Genomic DNA, 22,137 nt, shown 5'->3' on the forward strand with positions numbered 1-22,137 from the left:
CTCCTTCCTCCTCCAACCCAAGCAGGAGAAGAAGGGACATAAGCACTGTCATGGTGACTGCTGCCCAGGCAGAGATCCCTTGGCCAGTGACAGGAGGTGATGGTGTGAAGGTCATGCCTGCAACCTTGCTTTGTGCCCATCAGGGCTGCTAAGTTTAATGGAGCTTCATGAGTGGCTGAGGAACTGAGGGCTGAGCCTGTGCTACACAACGGACAGGCTGAAAAAACAGCCATTGGACCAGACAGTGCTCAATCAAATGATGATCTGATTTTGTGCATTTATGTACAAAAATTGAAACTAACCAAGACTGGAAAGAAGCAATCAATCTCTATTAAAAACAAACAAATGAACAAAACAAAACAAAACCAGAAACCAGATATAAACACAAACAAACAGGCCCTGCAGCTAGTTGAGGTTCAGCTAAAGGGTGAACAGCTATTCTGCAACACTCAAAGCTCTCAACATAGGGAAACGTGATCACCAGACCTTGGTTAACTAGTACTTTGTCAGTTGTCGAAGAAGAGCAACATTGCTTCTTTTTTTTCCCCTGAAGGGAGCCATTAGCCAACAGTCTATTATGTTCTGTGACAATGACAGAAAAACAGTCTGACTTGAAATGTCAGGATCTTATTTTGTTTGAATTTCTTTCTTTCATTTTTAGCAATAAATGCCAGAAATGCATTTTAACAGTGAAGACTTATTGTCTTCCTATGTATTTTAGGCAATATTTATTTTCAGAAATGAAAAATAAAATTAAAAAAAAAAAGAGAAAAGAAAATAAAATCTTGCTAAGAGAAGGATTCCAGAATGATTTTTACTTTGCTGTGTCTTTATGCACACTCCTGTAAGTATCAGTCTATACTTACTGCCCTTTATTTGTGAATTTTCTACTCTTTCTTCCTGGATTTTCCTTAGTAGATGTTACTGCTTAAAGGGAGCACAGCTGCCTCTCAGTCTGGGGGACTTCACTCTTGGTGCTGCCAGAGGTGCTGCCAGGCTTTCCTCTGTTATACAGGGTAAATCACAGAGGCATCTGTAAGAGGGGCTGCTGGCACTCAGAGACTATGAATTCATCCAAGCAAGGCAAAACATTTGTAAACTGTCACCTACAATGTTATTATTGACTCATGCTGTGTAAAATGAGACTGGTGAGTATATTTCCTTAGCTCTCTCCCAGTCTTGTAATGGATATGAAAGTCGGCTACTGTCAGAACGTGTGTTGAGTGGGGTTAAATGGAAGATCACTCCATTTTGGTTCTCTCCATTTCATGCCATGAAAGCTGGGGTCCCATCTGATCCTGGAGCACCCTTTGCTAATGCCAGCACTGATATTGCACAGCTCATGGCACCAGTCCTGTAAAGACTAACAGGGCAAAACAAGGTCATCATTACCCCTGCAGCAACACCCTTCTCCACTTGCGTGTCTGGATATTCCTACACGCGCTGCCCTGACACTTTCCAAGGAGGAGGTGATGTGCCTCCACAGCACAGCTTTGTGTAGTCCAGATTAGGAGTATCTCCCCTTATCTTTAACCCAAGCAGCCTCCAATCGTTTCAGTTCAGGATGCAGCCTAGCTGAAAGGGCTGGCGTGAACTGCAGTGACATTTCCATCACAGCCGCCATTTTCACATCAGACTGAAGCCCATTAGCTGCTAAACTGGCTACTTCCTGGCGCTCAGCTGAAGGAAGCACTTTGTTGGGAATGTAATCAATCTTACCACAAAACTGGCTGGTGCTCTCTCAGGTGATTAAACAGTCACATGAGAGAAAAATGACACAATTCAAGGCTTGCTCTTAACCGAGCTAGGACATGAAAAATGAAAAGTGTCACTACAGTACTTAAACTCTCTTACATCAGCACCTCCAAAAAGGAGCCATGAAATGCAGCCCCTCTGAAATGGACGTATGCATAATTCAAAACATGAGCTGCCTTAAGGAGCAGAACTCTGGGCCAAGTCTGCTGAGAATTACAAGCAGCACCAGCTTGAAGGCTTCTCAAGCAATGAGAAGGGCAGATCATCAACAGTGCAAGAAAATGAAGCACAGGAAAGACTGAGGTTGAGATTACACATAGGAAGTCGCAATTTGACCATTTTAAAAGCTCTCTTAACAAGTGAACATCCCCAGAAACTCTCATACTTTAACAAATATCACTAGATTTGTAGCCCTTCTGCTACATAGTCTTCTTATACGTCAGGAATATTCACCCTATGGGACCTCCATGAGGATGCAATATAATGCTTTTTAAATAAGCAGAATTCAGAGCAGATTAAGTGTTAAATTTCAAAGCGTTGTTCTAAAGTTTCAAATTATCATCCCAACATTTCTTCTATTTTTTACATTTAAGCCAGGAGAGGTCAAGCTACAACTGGAAAGGTAGACAGCATTTCCAATCCTGAATTCAGCACAAGGTAAAACAAAGGTCAGTGTAGCTGAACTGCCCAGTAGTTTTCAGTGAAAACTAGAGTCAGTGTGTAGGTAAAAAGTTGTTTCAAGTAATTGCTGTAATCTGAAGAAATCTCCATCGAACCAAATTCACCAGAGGGAAAGATGTGAATTTGCTAAAGCTTTTCTCTTGATGAGATTGGGATACAAAACAAGGTAGCAATGGTAGCAAGTTAATATGGTACTGCTGGTGACATTGCTGTGGTTGATGGAGGTTAGTTAACCCCCAAAGGAAAAATTCCTGCAGTTTAACATGTTTATTCTTAAAAGAAATGTGGTTAATTTCCAGCTTGGAAAATCTATTTTCAGCTCAGTCTCTCAAGATACAGATTTTCCTGCCAGATCTGAACACTCCAAATTTTCTCTTATGTGACCTGTAATTACACAGAAGTCCTGATCAAGTTGTCTGATTTTTCTCTATTGAGTCACATTTTAAATATTTCTTTTGAAGGGGCAGTATTTACATGACTTGACCAACATTTCCCAATAGTGCTTTTTGAATACTGTGTCTGAGTTTCTGCTAAGTCATCATTTTTGATCAATTATCAGAAAAAAAATGCCATTATGTCATCATCATTTGTAAAACAGAATAATGTATGAAAACCAATATACGAATTAAATGTAAGTTAACATCACACAGTAATGCTGGTGTACCCGTTTGTTAAAAATCAATGTGTATTAGCATCCTGAAAGTATCAGTAACACCCCTGAGAAGGCATTACAGATAATCTGCAAAAGCAAGAGCAAAGCACAGCCACATATTATTCTGCAAATTGGGGAAGCTGCTAGGTATGTTAGTGACAAGTAAATTTAGATTCTTCTTTGAACCTGGGCATATTGACATGCAATACACTCTGGATCTCAGTCCTGCTCAGGAAACATCAGAATATTTTTCTGTTTTCTTTGTCTTCAGCTCCCTCCCCTGCAAGTTTCTGTCCAGCTAAGTGGCTTTTGTGAACCAGTATTTCCTCTGATTCACAGCTAGCAAATCTGCTTCCTGGGCTTGTAACAGTTATATGAATACACTTACAGAACACATAATTTTAATCCTTCCTCCAAATTTGGAGAAGGAAAAACTGCACACATTAAGCAATCTATTACCAACAATTAGGAAAATTACAGGGTTGCTTAGGAAGCTACTTATATGAGAGGCCTCTATTAATCTCTACAGCACAACAAATTCAAATGCTTGGAGATAGCAGACAACAAAAAGGTTGTTAGCCATGTTCTTAAACATTCACACGTTCAAATCCCATTTTGATGGCTTTACTGGCCAGATGCCATTTTATAAACCAAAGGAGAATTTTGAGGTGCCTTTCTGTTAACTGATTTTGAAGAAAAGTCTGTGTCCTAATGCATTTATTGGTCTTTTAATCCAGAAACACAACCTCTTTATGTCATAAGGAGAATGCAGTCACAATTTTATATCCCAAAAATTATGCAGTTGGAGAAATTTGCAAATATTGTCAATAATGACATTCAAAATCTATTAATACTATACTAAATCAACACCTTCAAAAATAAGGGTAAGCTGACTAACCTCCATGAGGCAAAGGCTGGGGTGCACTGAGGGGTTTTGAACAAAGTGATGGGAGGGGATTCAGTAACAGATACTTTGCAGTGTCTGGAGCACAAGCAGAGCAGCTCCAGCCGTTGGGGTGGCTAGAGAAAGCAGGGTGTGAAGGGCAATTCCTTGGATCTCTCCATCAACAAAAAGTGCGCACTCAGCACGGCCAGATGGCAAGATGATCTGCCCTAGAGAGGATCCCTTAGAAATGCACAGTGAACAGAGGGAATGATTGCATTCCTACTTCAGATCCTCAGCAGAAGGAAAAGCGGCTTTTGGACCTGCTGCAAGTGCCACGCAGGCTGTAAATACCTGTGGCACTGGAGGACAGATTCTTCATGCTTTTATCCAGTCAAGAAAATATCAGACCACCCCTGCTCTCCTGTGATTGACAGCTACAATCAACTCTCTGCAGTTTCCTGGCCCTTTCCTGGCTACTTAATGATGTTCTGCTCTTGCAAGTAAGAGCTCAAGCCTCTCCAAGATCCTGCACCAACACAGCAGGAAGCCCTTCATCTTGCTTTTGATCCTGTACTCCTTAATTCCTGAAACCATAACAACATATTCAGTGGTTGGTTCTCTGATCAACTCAGACCAGATACATAAATGATCATTCTTCCATTGCCCTATACCTGTCCCTCTCACCCTGACACACTTAATTTCTCTTGCTAAGGCATTATTATTTACTAAGGCATTATTACTTTATTTCCCTTGCTAAAGCATTATTACTGTCACACTAAGTGTGACAGCTCAGCTAAGTGTCCTGCTGAGCACACCCACAGCCCAAGAAAGCCTATTCTGAAAATACGAAAATGTCTTAAAAATCCCAGATATCTTGACATTATTTGCCATTGTGACTTTCTTGTCTATGATCATGCCCCATTATTCTCATGTCCTGTTACTATAAAAGATGCTCAGGCATAATGAAATCCTATCAGGATAATTCCATTCAGCATATCTACTATAGGACAGGAATGAAAAAGAATCCATAGGCAAAGTATCTTTAAGCTGGGAAGACAGAAGCAAGCACCAACACCCTCCAACCCACTAATTCATGCAGTAGGACAGTTTCCACTTTTGGAAGGAAGAACCAAATGTTGGAGAAGTTGAGATAATGAACTGAATGAAGGGCAAAGCAATGAATAATAAATGGAATGTAGAGCAAAGTGACGAAATGATCCTTGGGCAGTGGGAGAAGTGTCAGCAGGGCATGGAAGGAGAAATTGTTGAAACCATGAGCAGAAGTCAAGTGTACAGGGGAACTCTGCACAGTTCAAATCATTGAGCTGGCCTCCTGTTCACCCAAGAAGACTTGCTGAAAACATCATCTGGAGTAGGACCAGATGGGGGATGAGGGAGCTGAAACTTCTCCTAAAATGCACATAGCCTTGCCATGGCTGGGCAATATTTGTCTTTTCTTCCCTTGACTGTCCCTTAGAATTATTATTCCAGTGAGAAGCAGTATGCAACCCTGGGAGTTCAAGAAGCAGGTTAGTGAGTGTCCTTGCATGTGTGAGTCACTGGTCCTCTGCTCTGACTGGACTACTTTAAAATATTAAAAAGCCACTCATGCTACTTTATGCATCCTGAACACTTCTAAACAGTGATCGAGGCAATGAGTAGGTTTTACTGTCTTTTGCTGGGATTTTGGACTAGTCCATGTCTAGGTACCATCAAAATTATGTCTCTAGTTATCTGAAAAATAAGAAAGCGTGAAGTGTGATGAAATAATTCATGGACTGGAAACAACTTCCTTCATGGGGAGAATCCTAGAATTCAGCCTACCCTGTCAAAAAGGCTTATCTAATGTTGAGCTGATTACAATGTATATGGACCTTTGTGAGTGGGAAACATATGGCATGGAATAACTTTTTTATCTAGGAGAGAAAGGTGTAAATGAACGAGTGGCCAGAATACAAACACATATTTTCAAAGTCAAAGTAGGTGGTTTTATTTAAAAGATTTGCAAGAAAAGGGGAAAAGGCAGACAATGTCTTGCTCTCAGATTTCACACCACAACTGGAAGACCCCTTAGTAGGGGTGACACTGTGTCATGTGCATTCCAGCGCCCTTATAGGTCTTACAGGGCTACAGATCTGAGAACCTTTATACCAAGGAAAATTCAGGCCATTTAATTCAAGCTGAAATACTAAATTAATTATCCAGAATAATTTAATATAGGGAAAAGCCCAAGTTTCTCTCCTCAAGATGCTGTTCCAGTAGCCTTACACTCTCTTCCACTTACCTCCTTAGAAGATTTAAGTAATCTTTTATGAGCTCAGAGATATTTCTTTTTTTTTATATGAGAAAAACTTTTGAATGAGGTTGATACTCTTTTTTTCTACTTTGATCTGTCTAATCACATGAATTAATTGACTGTTAGAAATTGTAAAATTCAAACATCTTTCAGGAATTCCATACAAATACTGAACTATGTCACAAATCATGCTTAAGATCACAGCTTCATATACTCCCTCCAGTGCCATGTAACTACCAACCCAGTATTGATTTCCTTTCATCTCAAAAACTGAGACAATATTCATTGCCAAAATAAAAAGCTGTGTGAGTTATGAGAATGCATCCCCAGCAAGTTCCAGGATGAAGCAGAGATATAAAAAAGTGGGGGAGGGGGTAGAGAAAGCATATGTGAAAAAGCTGAATATACTCTTGTGAGAAGATATACATTGAAATAAGGCTTTTGTTGCTACAGGACCAAATGTAACAGATGGATGCTGAAATACTACTGATCTTGTCCAGAGCTGAATGGACCTTGCCTCTGGTTTAGCTTAGGGGAGCCTTGAGTGATGGCCAGCCATGTCCCACTGGATTTGTTCCTGCACACTCCTCCTCAGCTAAAATAGTTTTTTTGGTCTCAGTGACTAAAACTCTGTGGTGAATGGGGGAGAAGGACGAGACAGATCAGGGTGCAAATAAGCAGAGTTCATATTACCTCAAAATAATGCATTTCTCCCCTGCTGCTCCCTAATTGCCGAACAATGGTCACACTCCGGCTCCTGAGTTTCATGTGTACTTCCTACTGTGTCTGGTACTTCATAAGATGTTTTAAAGCGAAAGACCAAGATGTGATTCACAGTGCTCACTCTCCAGGAAAGTGGTCCCCTTTCAGTATAAACTGTAAAGATAGCCAGTGTGCCTAATATAAAAACATTCACATAAGACAGGGCCTGCTCCTCTTTGTGGTCTGCCTGGGGAACAAGAGGGCAGAAGCCTTTGGTAGAAGATACTCTAAACCCACCTATCCACCTCCAAAGTACACACCATGATTCAGTCCTTGATTTTATGTCGCTTGAACATGACATGAAGCACCAAGACTTCTGTTGTTGCTTAACTTAGTACTGTGTAACAATAACACAACTTTGAGTCCAAACAGATGTGAATCCCTCAAAGAAAACAAACCTCTTCCCTTAGTCAGATAAAGCCCTTTCTCCTAATTCCAACCCATCCAAGGTGAAACATTTTCTTTTCAAAATTCCTTTATCACCTGCTATGGCATTTTTTAGGTCTGTCTCCCCTTTCCTGACAGAGAGACAGCGCAATCTCTGCCCAGGTACTGTCTGCAGCAGATTGGCATCACATGTGCTCTCCCTGAACCAGCTGCCTCATTGCATTGCTATTGATTCTGAGTTGGATTTCTGCAGCAAATCTATTGCACTTCCATTAGCAAGACTGCAAATGATGAAAACGCTCATTTATATCATCCTAGCTCTGCACCACAATTAACCTGCTACTTAGCCTCCAGCAAGCCAAATTGTGCTTTCTCATCTGATGCAGAGAAAGTTCCCCAAGGTTTCTCTGTAACCAGAAGTTAGGCACAGCAAATCTGAGGTAGGCTGCTGTGTGCTTTATTTGCAGTGCATTAACAGTAAATCAAACAGTGTAAAAAATATAACAGATATGGAAAGAGGATAATTTTAGTCCTCTGCAGTGAAAATCCAAATCCTGAATTTCGTAATTGCATCAATTATTAATCAGTTTTGCTTAGAAACTTTTGATGCAGAACAGTCACAAATGTAATTTTTTAGTAAAGAAATAATGGCCATATACTTTGCATATCTACTGTATTCTTCATATTCACACATGCATCTGTGTATAAATGAGGAGGGAGAACATGCAAAAGGCTCCATGTAGCACAAATACACGACTTTCAGGGAAGTTCCCAAAGCAAAATGAAGCTTTAAAAAATAAACACAAGTGCAGACTACTGTTTTGTACTGAGAAATTCAGTCTGTTGTTAAGAAAAAACACTCCAGGAAATACTGCTTTTTCTCCACCATGTTCTGTGCACAATGAATGGTTCACAAAAGCAAAACCACACCCATGAGGAAAATTTGAAAGCCATGAATTTGGGGTGCTTGTCCAAGAGAAAGAAACACAAGACCAATTTGTACAGTTTGCTGCATGCTAAACAGAAGAACTGTGTCCGTGCAATCAATGAAAGCTAAAAACGGGGATGGTAGAGATACTGAAAGAAACAAAACAATAAATTTGTCTGAGCAAACTGTGCTAGTTGAGGACATTTTAAAGACAGTGTAAGCTAACTGGACTGAGGAGGGGAAATCTCATTGCTTTGAAAGGCTTAATGGACCTGAACTCCCTAAAAATTGCTGCATCTTATGCATCTCACCCCATCAGTCCCCATGAGTGCTGCTGTCACAAGTATATACCTCTAGGAGCCATCATGACCTTTGGAAGAGCAGAGCAATACAGACTGGCTGGCTCAGTACAGTGGCACTTGCTTTATTGCTGCTTGTTAATGGAGGCCTAGTTGTGTCTCCTGGGCCTACTGAGATCAGCATCCCTTTACTATGCTCCTAAGTTAGGCTCAAAACTTGTCTGGTATCTTAACCATGATTAATTGTAACTTGCCTGTGACAAGATCCTGTTAATCCACAGGACACATAAAGAACTTCATGGCTTTCAAAATGACTCCTCATATTGTGTAGTAGATATTTAACTTAGAAACTGAATTGCAAGGGTAGTCTCCCTGTAGACCCATGGGGAAAGAGAATGACTCCTGTTAGAGTCCATCTAGAGCCTCTGTGAATCACACAGTGGGGAGGTCTCCCCCTTTATGCTGGATATGCAGCTGAAGGCTAACTAGCTTCCTAATGCAGGACTTAAGTCAGGTATCTGACTTAAAAATCAGTAAAGAAATTCAGTACTGTGTCAGAAATGGACCAGGAGGTGCTTTAAGTTCCCGTATCTTCAAGTTTTGGGGAAAAAACAAACTCTCCTGTGGCACTGTCCTGCAGAGCAACAGTGAGCACAAAAAAGGCTGAAGTAGAGAGCCTGTGCTGTATCACCTCCTCTCCCCTCCCCTGAGTACAGTCCCCTGCAGCTCTCTGAGACATCCCAGACCTTGACACATTCAGAGGTCACCATGCATGGACTTGCATCATGTTGCGATGGGGATTTGAAATTCAGAGGATGGGTGGTCAGAATTAGACTCTTTCAAGAATAAGAACAAACCCTGCATGAAGATTCTATTAACAAACCCTCTGTCCTTAAATTGAAGTTAGAGGGCTGCAGCACTTCTAAGTGGAGGGCCAGGCTCCCTCTAGCCTGCCCATCAAGTTAAAGTATACAGACCTTCCCAAATTACTGTGAATAGGAGAAAGGACATCAAATGTGGAGCTGAGAAAGAATGAAAGTGAAAAAGTGAAAAAGGCAGGGAAAAAATGTAAGGAATATTTATGATATGATACATGGTACAGTACAATTTTTATTCAATTTTCCCCATCTCTAGCTCTAAAAAGAAATTTAGCCATTGTGCCTCAGCTTAAGACTGGTCTCGCTTCTTTTATTACTGTATGCCTTTATCAATACAGAAATATTCCTTTCCTTTTCATTTACCTTTTGTATGGTAATATTATTGTTCCCTTGCTGAAAGAAAAAGGAAAGGTGAATGCTTTAAATCATTGCCATAATTAGGGAGCTTGTTAATCTTGGAGTGCAGGTTGTCAAATTAGAAGGGGAGCTGAGACTACTACTGAGGTAAACAGCCACTACCAGGCTTCAGAAGCAATCTTTTAACCTTTTTCCACTGAGGATGAGAAAGCAGCATCCTTTGCTAATAATGACCCAGCACACCTGAAGTAGTAGAGAAATCAGAAATACTGGGAGTTGTCACTACAGTAGTTAGAGGTAGTTGACAGTAATGTAGAACAATTTTCCCACTTTGCCACATTCTCTAGGCGAGGGCCAGCACAAGTGAGATAGGAAGGAGTCCTGCCTGCCTCCCAGGCAACATGCACAGGTCCATGTAAGGAGATGAAGACATGTCTGTTGATCACCTGCTGGCCACCAGCACAGCATATGTGTAGCTGGCACATCAGCACATGGTACCTGAGCTGGCCAGGGAAGCCAAAAGTGAAATGGATGCAGGGGCTGTGTGGATGTGCCACCGGTCATGTGCATCCTCTGGACCCTGCCCTCTGAGGGTCCTCATGCTCTGCTCTCAGGGAAACCCACTCCTGAAAAATCACACTGTGGTCTGTCTCCTGCCCTGTCTCTTGCGTGCTTTGTGGCACCTGACCAAGTTATAAGAATTGTGGTCCCACAGCCAAGGCCTGCTTGTGTTGGCCTGCCAAGACCTACACTGCCTCTGCTCTGCCTCTGCCTCTTTGGCAGAACCAAAGCACAGGAGTGCTGCATTGTTTTGGCAGAGCTGTCACCCCAGAAAGGCAAGCTCCACATGGGCCTTTCTGGGAGTTTTGTGGGGAAATCTTAAATGGAAAGAGGGGGCTGTAGGAAGACTTTAAGGGAGGGGAATGGTTGCTTTGCAGATATATAAAAGCTATTGTTACAGAAACACATTTTTTTCAGTACTACAGAACTGAATCTCTAACAAGCCTGGATAAAGGGTGGAATTGTGTTTGAAGGTGATAGTGTTAGAACAAGTGAAATTTAGCTTCTGAACTGAGTTAGCATTACTACAATCTTCATGTCTTCTCAGAGGGAGGGAGATTGTAGGTTAGGGTGTATTATTATATCCTGCTTGTAATAATATCTTTGGTGTAATTATGCTAAGATTGACAAGCTCCCTAAATATGGGAATGCTTTAAAACATTCACCTTTCTCTTTCAGCAAAGGAAAAATTATATTAAAATACAAAAGATCAGCTAAACGGAAAGAAATATTTCTGTATTGATAAAGGGCAAAGAATAACCAAAGGAACAAGACCAGTCGTGAATCTAATACACCAGACACAATTATCAGGATTGTCTCTCTTCTGCTTTCTCTTCCAGGCTCCAGGAGAAAGAAGAATCAATTAGCCCTCTGCAGACTATGACCTTGAAGGATACAGCTTTAAGGGGAATATGCTGAGTAAGACAGAAAAGAGAGGAGAAGAGAAAAAGATCTGGAAACCCATGGAGGGGATAGGTTCAGAAACTACATCAAGCACAGAAGATGAAATGTGCCTTTTTTTTTAATTTTTTTTTTTAATTATTATTATTATTATTATTTCTGCACTGGAAAAAAAAAATCAGCACATAAAGGACTTTCTGGGAACATATTACCTCACTCTGCCTAAAAAGAAAAAAAGGACAGTGAAAGGCAAAAGAAGGGACAATCCAATTTGCAGATGCTACTTTTCAAGCCATGTCACTGAGAATTTTATAGCTGTCAAAGGCATTAAAAAAAAAAGTTAGCACTGATGCAATCTGTCAACCTCTTCAACAAATCTTGCTCTACATAAAACACAATGATGTGTTTGAAATGCAGCTGTTTCAAAAACCCCATGACAGTGCTTTAAGAGCTGTCCAAAAAGGTTTTTTTAATGCCTCTTGGAATTCTTAGGCAGACCTTCTGCAGTGTATTTTTCCAGCTAGATTTTCTGATTTTTCTTTGCAGATAATCAGAGATGCTTTCCATAGTCAGAATTATGTACCACAGATAGAATAAATTCTGTCTATGCAACATTCTCTCCTAGAGCAAACCAAACTTGATCTGCTACCAGTTCTCCCTCTCCTTTCAGTCTGTAGTTATGGAACTCTACAATGACTTAAAACACATTTATCTCTAAAAAATAAGGCCAAATTAAACAAAAAACCCAAACCCCAAAAACTCCTACACACACAAAACCCCCAAATCAAAATCAAAAAACCCCTCTCAACCTAATCACCCAACTTCTGGACCACCATTTATTTCCCAGATGTGAGCAGCTCTGAATGCAGATAATGGCTTTTTGTCAGTGACAGCTCCAAAGAATCTTTTCTGTACCACTCCACCCCTGCCTTTACTTCAGAGATGAAGTAAAGCATGTTTTTGAAAAAGATTTGCTACATATGTGGAAATTCAAGAGGGATTATTGAGGCAATTATGACTGAATAGTGGTCTCTGGTCACTTTATGAAGCAAAATGTGTTAAAAAGTCATATATTTAATGTCAGAATGTTTGCACTACAAAAAAGATTTTATGCATCAGCAATATTTAAAAGAAAGCTCACTTAGTATAGTTCTCTTTAACTGCAAAGGTGGTTAATTCAAGTAATACCACAGACAAAGCCCCTTGTCATTTAATGGTACAGCAGTATTTCTCTATTAGACTGTTTCCATCTGACAAATTACTTTTAATCAGAAGGATGGTTGCCACCCATTATCTAAGCAAAAGGCAGCAGGGTTTCTACAGGAATACTCAGAACTTTCTTTCACCGTTTCTGGAACTGCTGTTCAAGATTGACTCTCAGCTGAAAGGACCTCTTCTGAAACCCTGCAGTTATGCTCATTTTCACTGGCAAGGGGGTTGGCCTAAAATGCTACATTTAATCAAAATACCACATATCTATACTAAGTTCAGTCCCAGGGGGGCTAAACTTAGAGGTGAACTTCTGGTGACTTCAGAGCTGCAGGGTGAGGTCCAGTATGTGCCATCTTCAATGTGCCAACCTGCGGCATTATAGGGAAGGCATGAGGGAGAATAAATGACATGGGGTCCTGCAAGGAAATTTGTGAGGAATGCAATTTTTCACTCTGATCACTGCAGCTTTCCACAGGAAACCTCAGCTCTGTGCTCTCAGCAGAAGAGTGTGCTGTCTTCTTTTTTAGTAGAGTTACACGGCTTTACACAGCTCAGGAATTGCTGGCTTGGTTTGCTTTGAATTTGGTGGGTTAAAACCATGAATGTCAAAGAAACGACACTTCAGTAATGCAGCGTTTTGATGCTTTATGATTACCAAGAAAATAATATAGATACCTTTTTTTATTTATTTTTATGCTGAGCAAAGACTAATTTGGAAACTGCCTCTTCCTACATCGGCAAGAATGCTCTCCTGAAATGCCCCACAAAAGGCAGTAAGGCAATATAGGAGAAACAAGTTAAACAAGAAGCAGCTCCTAGAGACAGGGAAAGACACAGAGAAATGTATGCTTTGCTCTTAAGAGAAAGGGAAAAATCATAAACTAGACGTTAAATTAATAGTTCCCAGTTTCTAACTGCTTCAAATCTGCGGTCGCTTTTTCTCACTGTTCTGAGAGTTTCATGAGGATGATAGGGATATTTGGCAGCCACAAACTTCAGGAAGGATGTACCAGAAATGCTCTGCAGAGAACACACATGGAAGATCCAGCACAGCAGACAAAGCCAATTTATAAGGAAAATACACTATGTGGAATAGCTATCAGATAAACCCTTGAAGCAAATCACGTACTTCCCTACAAGTGGATGCAGACAAAAAGGTGGTACTAGCCCTTTACAGACATCCCAGATGAAGTCCTGCATACCTCAGAATTAAGTTCTGAGCACTCTAGATGCTGTTCTCAGGAGGCAACCCATGCTATACCTGTCTCAGCATGCTTAAGCTTTGCAAGTCAATCACATGCCCTCCTTGTAGACAGTCACAGAACAGTTAAGTGACTTTTCCTTTTTTTTCTGTGAAAGGGAAAAAACTGCAAAGAAACATATAGCTTTTACTTACAAAGTTTTGGAGCAGTTTGAAGATTGGTTTCTGTTGCTTGCGCCTGAGATGCTGTGGTAGGCTCCAGGGCGGGTGGTGACAGCGAAGGTGCAGCAGAGGACAACAACCCAACATCTAGGATGCGGTTATATAGAGAAGGCTGGAGGAACGGTTTGGAGGGTACAAGTGAGCTGTCACTGTGCACTGTCACTTCAGCCTTGCTCTTGGGGCTAGGTACGAGGAAGGGTGAGGCATACACCTCCGAAGGCACCCAGGCAGACAGAGCTGTAGGATCCACAGCACTCTTTGGGTCTTGTCCTATCCTCCCAGGGTCAAGATGGGTAGGAGAGTCATACTCAAAAATCTTGTCCACAAAGACCCACTTGAGGCCAGCAATGCAGAGGCAAAGGCTAAGCAGGCAAGCCAAGATAGGGGCGATGCAGATCTTTTCAGAGTTGAGGCAGCCCTTCAGTCGCTCTGCCTCCAGGCACACACAGCAGGTTGCGGCAAGGCCTGCTATCCCCTGGACCCTCCTGTCCTCTCTTTGGGTCCCCGGCATGTTCTCCTCATCCGGGAGCCCGTTGAGGGACGCATCAGGGCTCAGCTGAGCTGAGGGGCTGGGGAAAGTGTCGGCAGCTACTTCAGACATGTTTAAGCATCAGCTCTCAAACAGCTCACCTCCAAAAGGCCTTAACTCTATCACAGTCCATTACTGTGAGACACAGACAAAAAGAGACGGTAGTAATAGTCACAGTGCTCTGCAAAAATCACAGAGTGGAAGTCAATAAAAGGTTGAAGCTCAGCAACATCATCCAAACTGAGAGAGGAGTAATGCACAGGAAAAATTAGATCCCCTCAGTCCCTGTGCCCCCAAGCCCTCTGTCACTGTCTCTGCTTCTCTGAAGTGAGAATAGCTTTGCAATTACTGAGCTCCTGTTTGCTAGCCACTTTTATAATTCCTTAAACGCCTCTCAAGCAATTCCAGTTCCTCTGCAGGGGGAAGAAACACTCCCCCAAAAGCAAGCACAACAAAACAAAATAGGGGTAAGGAGGGTCATGAGATAAAGAAAACCACAAGCACTGAACAAACTGACCAGATTAAGTAAACCAGTAGCCCAGAGCGAAAGGCAAGACTCTCACCTTGAGCATCTGAGGCTGGTATCTGCTTAGACGAGGAAAACAATTGTCATGCGGTAGAAGGAGCAAAAGCAAAATCTCTAACAACAGCGGCAACGGCAGAAGTGACAGTAGCAGCAGCATCCTGTCGTGTTACAGCGGCGGCTGAAAGAGGCTGAATCATTACAGAGCAGCAGGTGCTCGCTGTCTGAGCATCACTGCAAACAATATCATTACAGAGAGCTTTGAAAGCAAGAGCGATGCCAAGACGGTGGTAACTCCCTTTATCTCCCCTCCCTCTTTGTCCTCCTTGAGCGCTCATTCACTTTCCTCCGTTCTCCCCGTTTCCCTGATGTACAGACTCGTTCCTTCCTCCCCTACCCCACCCCCCGCACTCTGCAGGGCGGCTCTGAGCGATATCAGTACACCCAGCAACGCAGGACTGTCAGTGACTTCCTATTTTATCCAATTAGGAGGAATAAAGGCCATCAAATCAAAGGGAGGGAGCGGACAGGAGATGCTCACCCACCCACTGCCTCTCTCCAGGCAAAGCGTGGCCAGAGGCAGCGGCGGCCATCGATGGCAAAGTCCTCCAGAAAGGACTGGGTGTCGGTGGGAGCTCTTTGGGTTGGACTGGGCTCGCTTAGTCTGATATTAGATCTCTCCCAGGGGGAAGACCTCTTTCCAGAAGCAGTTTCTCCCTGCCCGACACCTAGAGATGGCTTTTCTTTCCAAGCTCCTGAGTAAGTTTTATTTCCTAGGAATAGGGCAGGAACGCATCTTAGATCAAGCAGAGGAAATAAAAAACCCCAAGCCATTCCCATCTCAGATAAATTTTCATTCAAGTTATTGCAAAGAGGTTTGCTTTTTTTAAAATTCTATTTTCCAAGCTCCTTTCCACACCCTTTTCCAAACCCCAAAAAACCCCAGATTTCACACTAAAGTCAGTTCCCGAATGCACTTTTCAAGAGTTCACATGTTGCTAGAATAGATCCTCACCCCATCTTAGACTAAATAAACAACAAAAAAACCCAAAAACAAAACCAAAACAAAAAAAAAAAAAACAAACAAAAACCCCTGAAAAACTATTTTATTATTTATTATTTTTATTAACTAAAGGCTTACACTTCGTTAAATTTGGCTGCCATTTCTCACTGTTACTAATACATAGCACTACCATTTCCACCAGTGCAGTATAATACAGGGGTAAATCAACAGTCCAGTTAACATAATGAAAGTAAGACTAGAATCAGATCTATTCCCAATCTCTTTTGTTTCTCACAGAAAAATACACCCGTGTAACAATAAAGATGTGTATGAAAGGCAAGGTGCTTATAACACAATTTCCAGGTTTTTGAACTTAATGAAAGCATTTGCATTGAAGTTTTGCTGGTGAGAATCCCCATTTCTCCTTAGTACAAATGGCTGCAGGATGCATAAGGAAACAAAGAATCAAGTGCAAAAAACTGCTCTGAACTAATTTTTGTTGGTGTCTTGTTTAGGCACATGAAAGGTAAATTCCTTTGTAGTTATCTATTTTTGGTAGTGTCAAAAGAGGCATCGGGCTCTATCCATGTTCTCTTTCTGCCTCCAACTCCACTCCCATCTCACCCCTGCTTCCACAGGAACATTAGTAACATTCGCATGAAAAAGATTTATCAAAATCTCAATGAATCCCATAGTGTTTTTACAGACTGTCATGTCAAGGACTAATTGATGGATGTCTGATCACAAAGCTTCCTGTGAGGCGGTCGTAGCCAACTGAAGTAATCACAATGCTACTACAATCAAGTGCTTGGAGCATTTACCTTAAAGCACAGCTAGTGATAACACTCTCTGAAGGAATGTAAGAAGATAAATCATCTTACAATCTAGCCTACATTACCACTGAAGTGTCTGGTCTTTAGGTTAATGATGTGATCAGCAACCTCAGACAGAACGAACAGCTTGCACTGCATATTTACATACGTGACTTCTCTTATTACAGAGCACATGCTCCCTTTTGCTGGTAATATCCTGCATCAGTGCAGCCTCTCTTGAGTATCTCAAAACCCATTTCAAACAGCACTAAGAACACAACCTCTATAGAAAGTGTAACAAAACAGCAGCATTGCCATGACAGGTGTGGTGGTCTGTGCCTACAAGTAAGCACAGCTTCTAGAGAAAGGATGTACCTTTCACTTGATTAACTGATAAATCTGGGGAAACTAGACACACTTTTGCACCCCGAACTTGTTCCTCAAGTGTGAAGCTACAGCATCACTCTTCAAAGTGGAGTGCAAGTTGAGAACCAGCTGGGAATATTCCACTCATCGCACAGATGAGATATGGCAGCATCTGTGTGCTTGGCAGAAATTTTTTAAAATGGCTTTCCTTCTTTATCCATGTCTAATTTTTCAACCTTCCTATTTCCAGTCAGAGAATTTTCCCTGCTGACACTTCTCTGAGCCTGTGCTTAATCCCCAGTCCTGTCCACATCTTTACTGCACTGGTCTTCCTGGCAAACTGCCTGCATTCAATCTCCGGTAATCTTCGTGACCCTCCATCCTATCTACACTTATCTGCCCTCCTTTAAATCATGTTCCTGCTTTGCTCACATCTTCCTGGTGCTGCGCTGAACAGAAACGAACGTGGAGCCTTGTACCTTCCTTACAAGGGTTGCCACGAAGTTAAACCGAACACACAAAACACTGCACAGCTGAATAGAGCTGAATAGAGCTGAACAGAGCTACCGGCACGGGGGACGCATTCAGAGGCTCCTCTGCATGTGGGGGCACCGCCCTCTTTCACACCTTGCTGCCGCACGGACCGGCAATGAGCTCTTCTCAGCGGCTCCTGCCCCAGCCCGGCCGGCTAAACTGAGGCTGGAGAGCATCTCTCCTGGCCTTTTTCTCCTCCACCGGCAGGCCCAGCCCGCCCGCAGCAGCTCCTCCCGGCAGGCCGGCAGGCACACCCGCACACCCCCGCCGGCTCCGCGGCCGCAGCGTGCCCGTGGTCCCTGGCTCCCGGCCAGGCTGCAGTGCCCTCCTCCGCTGCGGGTCCCTTCCCCCGCCGCACCTCCAGCCCTGGCGCGCAGCCTGCCTGCCTCAGCATCACGCAGCCGGCTGTGCCCAGACCTCCTCCCCCTCCTCCCGCTCCGCAGGGAAGCCTGCAGAGCTGCTTCAGCCCCCCACCTCCGCAGGGGCTGCGGGGCCTGCGGGGCGGAGAGCGGGAGGCACCCAGCACGCTGTCCTCGCCTTCGGGGTGCCCGGCGGCTCCCGCTATTCCCCGACGAGAAGGGCGAGAGGAGGTGCTGAATCATCGCCCAGCCAGCTTCCCTGGCCCCACTCCACAGGTGGCCAAAGGCAGGGCCAGAACACAGCCTGCCGTGCTGCAATCCTATACCTTGCGGGCTGGTTCCTCCCGGGACCAAAAAGAAACCTCGTGCGCCCTACCACGTCAGGGTGGGTACGGGAGGACATTACTTTCTCAGTCAGCTCTCGAAGCTGCAGTAAAAGCTCATTGATGATGATCTCTCATTTTGGGTCTGAAGATACAAGTATGAACTGTAGGTACAGGTCACTGACTTCAGGGGTCCTTCCTGTTCCTCTTGCCCCCAAAGCAACGCAGAAATGCTTTATCCTGCAGCTGCAGGCTTGAGCTTTTTACATTTCTGCAGTGACACGCTAGCAGTGGCATGCTGTGCTTAAACACGGATTCTGAAGGAGATGAGTGGCTGCGAAGAACAAGCAACTGGCTCATAGGAAGGGAAGCCTGGAAGAAATCAAGTGGGAGCACGACCTTGAGGGTAACGACGTTTTACTGGGGTAGCCCATTGGTGGTATATACAGCAGGATAAGGAAGGAAATTACTTGCCTGTTTGCAATAAGGTTAGCTTCATGTGCAAAGCTTTATTCCTGATTCCCACGTAGCTTGGGTCTCTTTGGCTTAGAGGAAAATGCAGTTTGAGTCTACACTAATGAAGCTGATCTATGACTGAGATTTGGACTCCTGCCAAATAACAGGTTGAAACTAAGAGCCTTAGAAAACTGTAATTTTATTTCATGGAGTGTTTTTGCAAGGAATCAAGGGGGTTTTTTTTTGCAAAGTTTCACTCCCAAAAGGCTCAAGGAAAGAACACAAAACACCAGTTTTATGGGTGCTAAAAGGAGGTGGACTTCAAACTGCAGAGGACTATTTTCTCTGGCCAGCCACAAAGATGTGAATAGATGTGTTATTACGACAAACATCATCCTGCAAACTAGAGCACAAGTACCATTTAGCTCAGCTGACCCTTCAGTCATACCATAATAAGACCCAAACCTGCTGAAAGTTCTGGAAAGTAGGCTTGGTGAGTCATTCTCATGGAAGCCATTGGATTTAAAATATCTATCTCCTTAAAGTCTCAGTAGTCCACAAAAAGATTCCATAAGAATTATCTACTGTCCTGCAACTGCTGGGACATTAGGAAATTAAAATACCTCTTCACAAGTGGTTATTCATGGCTTTGCTGTATGACAGCTTAAGAAAGAATACTCAGAGGACCATACATCATTGTAGGATGAGTGATATGCACCCCCTTCCCCAAACCGGTTTCCCTTAAGAACATGCCCATTCTTCAGTAAGAAGCAACCAGCAAGATGCAGCACCAACTGCTCCATCATGTGTTTGACTGCACCCCTTTTGCTACCATACACTGAGAAATTAAAAGCATCGTAACTAAGAATCTAAGAAGAAAAAAAAGTGCATGTTCATTAAGAAGAGATTGATGAGGAAGATAAAAGGATTGCTTTTTATTGATTGCACTTTCTTCAAATTAAATAAGTGCACTATATAAAGATGGAGGAGTGACCCAAAGCAAGTGATGAGGCCCAATGAGCGACATTACTGCCAGCAGTCATGGTGTGGGAAGAGTGGGCCATCACACGTGGTAGAAAATGATTAATTTATTCATCCTTTCAGTGTTTCACCAATCTCCCTTCCATAATCCATTTCCCTTGGACTGATGCCAGCATTCTTTGAGTCCTTCCAAAAGCCCTTACACTAGGAACCGCATCTCTCAGCTCAAATGGCACAAGGAGAAAATTTCATTTTGCCTCTATACTGGTCCTGTCACTGAACTCCAAATATTAAAAGGGGACAAACTGTCACTTGCACACAAACATCCTATTTTTCACCTGATGTAAAGCAAATATAACATAGAAGATAGTACTGCTTTTATGCTTCTGCCCACTTCTATCACCTTCTTCCCCTTATTTGTTTTAAACCCTCTGCCCGTTTGCAGCCATATGTGATTGAGGAGATCAAGCCTCTAATAAAAGGCAAGAAAAGATGAACAATAAAATTAAGCATATATTCAGCATAGACATGAGACTAAATATGTCAGTGTCAGCAGAATCATAGCTTAATTTGGTTGGTATAAAGGACTGCTGTGGGAAGACCCCCTATTCTCAGACAACACAAAAGATGGGGACATGAAGAAGCTGTTCTAACCCTCTTTGTACCCTGAAGCCAAACCAGATATATTGGATGCTGGTGTATCAGAAGCAGGTCCTCACACTAGTATGTTACTTGGAAATGTCTGAAGAACAGTATACAAACAAACAGCAGTGATTCTGAAAAAGTTTGGGAGAGCTCATGTTGCCTCTCTAGCAGTATTTTCTGTATTGGCATCACATGTACACATTTACACCAAGCATTTACATGCTGTAAGTCCAATAGTTGTGTCTTGCAGAGACAGTTATTTGAAAAAAAAAAACAACACAACCACAATGACCGTTCTAAGAAAAGTACATACTTTAAATAGCTACAGCCAGTAATTGAAACTGAAAACTGCCATAAAATGGGCTGTTACTTCAGGGGAAGCTACTGGCTGTTACTTCAAGGTGTTCTGAGTCTTTTAATCTTCAAGTGAAATGTAAGACACTGAGTTTCTTTCATCCAATTCTAAAGCAGAGCTAGTGTCACTACACCAGACACGGAAATGGGACATGAAATCATGAATGTCAGGGTTTTTCATCAATGGCACTGACTCACTTCCCCAGCCTCTGCTAAGTCACAAAACGGGGATGGGCCCCACCACTGTTCAGGCTAATGGTAATTATCTTGACCACGTGGTAAAGGAACATTTAAGAGGTGCAAAGACAAGTAATGTACTCTGCTAGGCTCTTTTGCCTGAGGGCAGAAGCAGAGAAAATCCATGTGCAATTCAGATATTTTTAAAATTTGTTTGTTTGGGGATTGTTTTTTTTCCCCAGGTCTGACACCCCCTTCACTTTGTCACTGGCATCTCCAGCAAACCTGCTGGGGCCGTTGTGATTATTTATTTTCACATTGTGGCAGTAGGCTGGAACAGCAGTGAAGTCACAGGGCTCAGGCTTGGTCATTCACTCCCACCTACCTTAGTACTGCACTTGTGCTTTTGAACCACTTTATTCAGACAGAAAAAATTCCTCATGGATATTCATAGGACAGTGGCAATACTGCTATTCTGCACAGGCTCAGCTATGCAGGATTTTGTGCTTGTCAGCCTTTGTATTCACAGTGCTCCGACTGCTGGCAGAGTCACTGGACAATAATAATTTGAGTCAAGGTCCTGAAAACCCTGAATCAAGGAATTACCCCTTAATAAAATACTTAAATGTGTTAATAAAATACTTAAGTGTGCATGGAGTTAAACAAGTGGTGAATGCCTTCCTGATTAGAGATGGGCCACATCAGAAATCTAAGTGCCTTTTTGAACCAGAGCCTAATCAGGAACTGAGAAGGCATTTTTGGAGCATAGTGCAGTGGTTTCATGATAAACAGTTTGGGTGGCAATATCATCTTTTTCCTTGTCTCTCTTTTTCTTTTTCTGTTCTGTCACTTGCACTAATGTAGTAACATTGTTCAGTCCTAATTCTTATGCTGGTCCTGTAAATACCTATATGTACCAGCCAGTCCTAGGCTGGAAGAAAAAGAATAGGACCATGCTCCAGAGTTCTGAAGTCTTGATCTCGTCTTTTCACAAGAGACTTCTCATAGCAAAACCATGGTCCAAAGCACTTCCTGAATCTGGGCTTAATTTAGGCAGAGGCTTTTAGAAGATCCCAATGGGATACACATCACTCTGAA

The 22,137-nt window shown here is 42.6% G+C and overlaps 1 protein-coding gene across 4 annotated transcripts in view; it reads right to left on the reverse strand.

Annotated features, from left to right (window-relative positions):
- NRG1 (neuregulin 1) overlaps positions 1-22,137 on the reverse strand; it is a 171,299-nt gene that overhangs the window by 81,628 nt on the left and 67,534 nt on the right. For 2 of the 4 annotated variants that reach the window (XM_041470810.1, XM_041470791.1), the window contains exon 1: positions 13,951-15,191. The exons of 1 other annotated variant lie outside the window; for it this stretch is intronic. In XM_041470810.1, the coding sequence (XP_041326744.1) occupies positions 13,951-14,578 (628 nt within the window). In that variant the 5' untranslated portion in view covers positions 14,579-15,191. Of the gene's footprint in view, positions 1-13,950; positions 15,192-22,137 lie in introns of those variants that run through there. One more of the 4 variants, XM_041470800.1, reaches the window with a different exon arrangement.

This window comes from Pyrgilauda ruficollis, unplaced genomic scaffold, assembly GCF_017590135.1.
Source record: "Pyrgilauda ruficollis isolate IOZ18807 unplaced genomic scaffold, ASM1759013v1 scaffold106, whole genome shotgun sequence".
In the NCBI taxonomy this organism is placed as follows: Eukaryota; Metazoa; Chordata; class Aves; order Passeriformes; family Passeridae; genus Pyrgilauda; species Pyrgilauda ruficollis.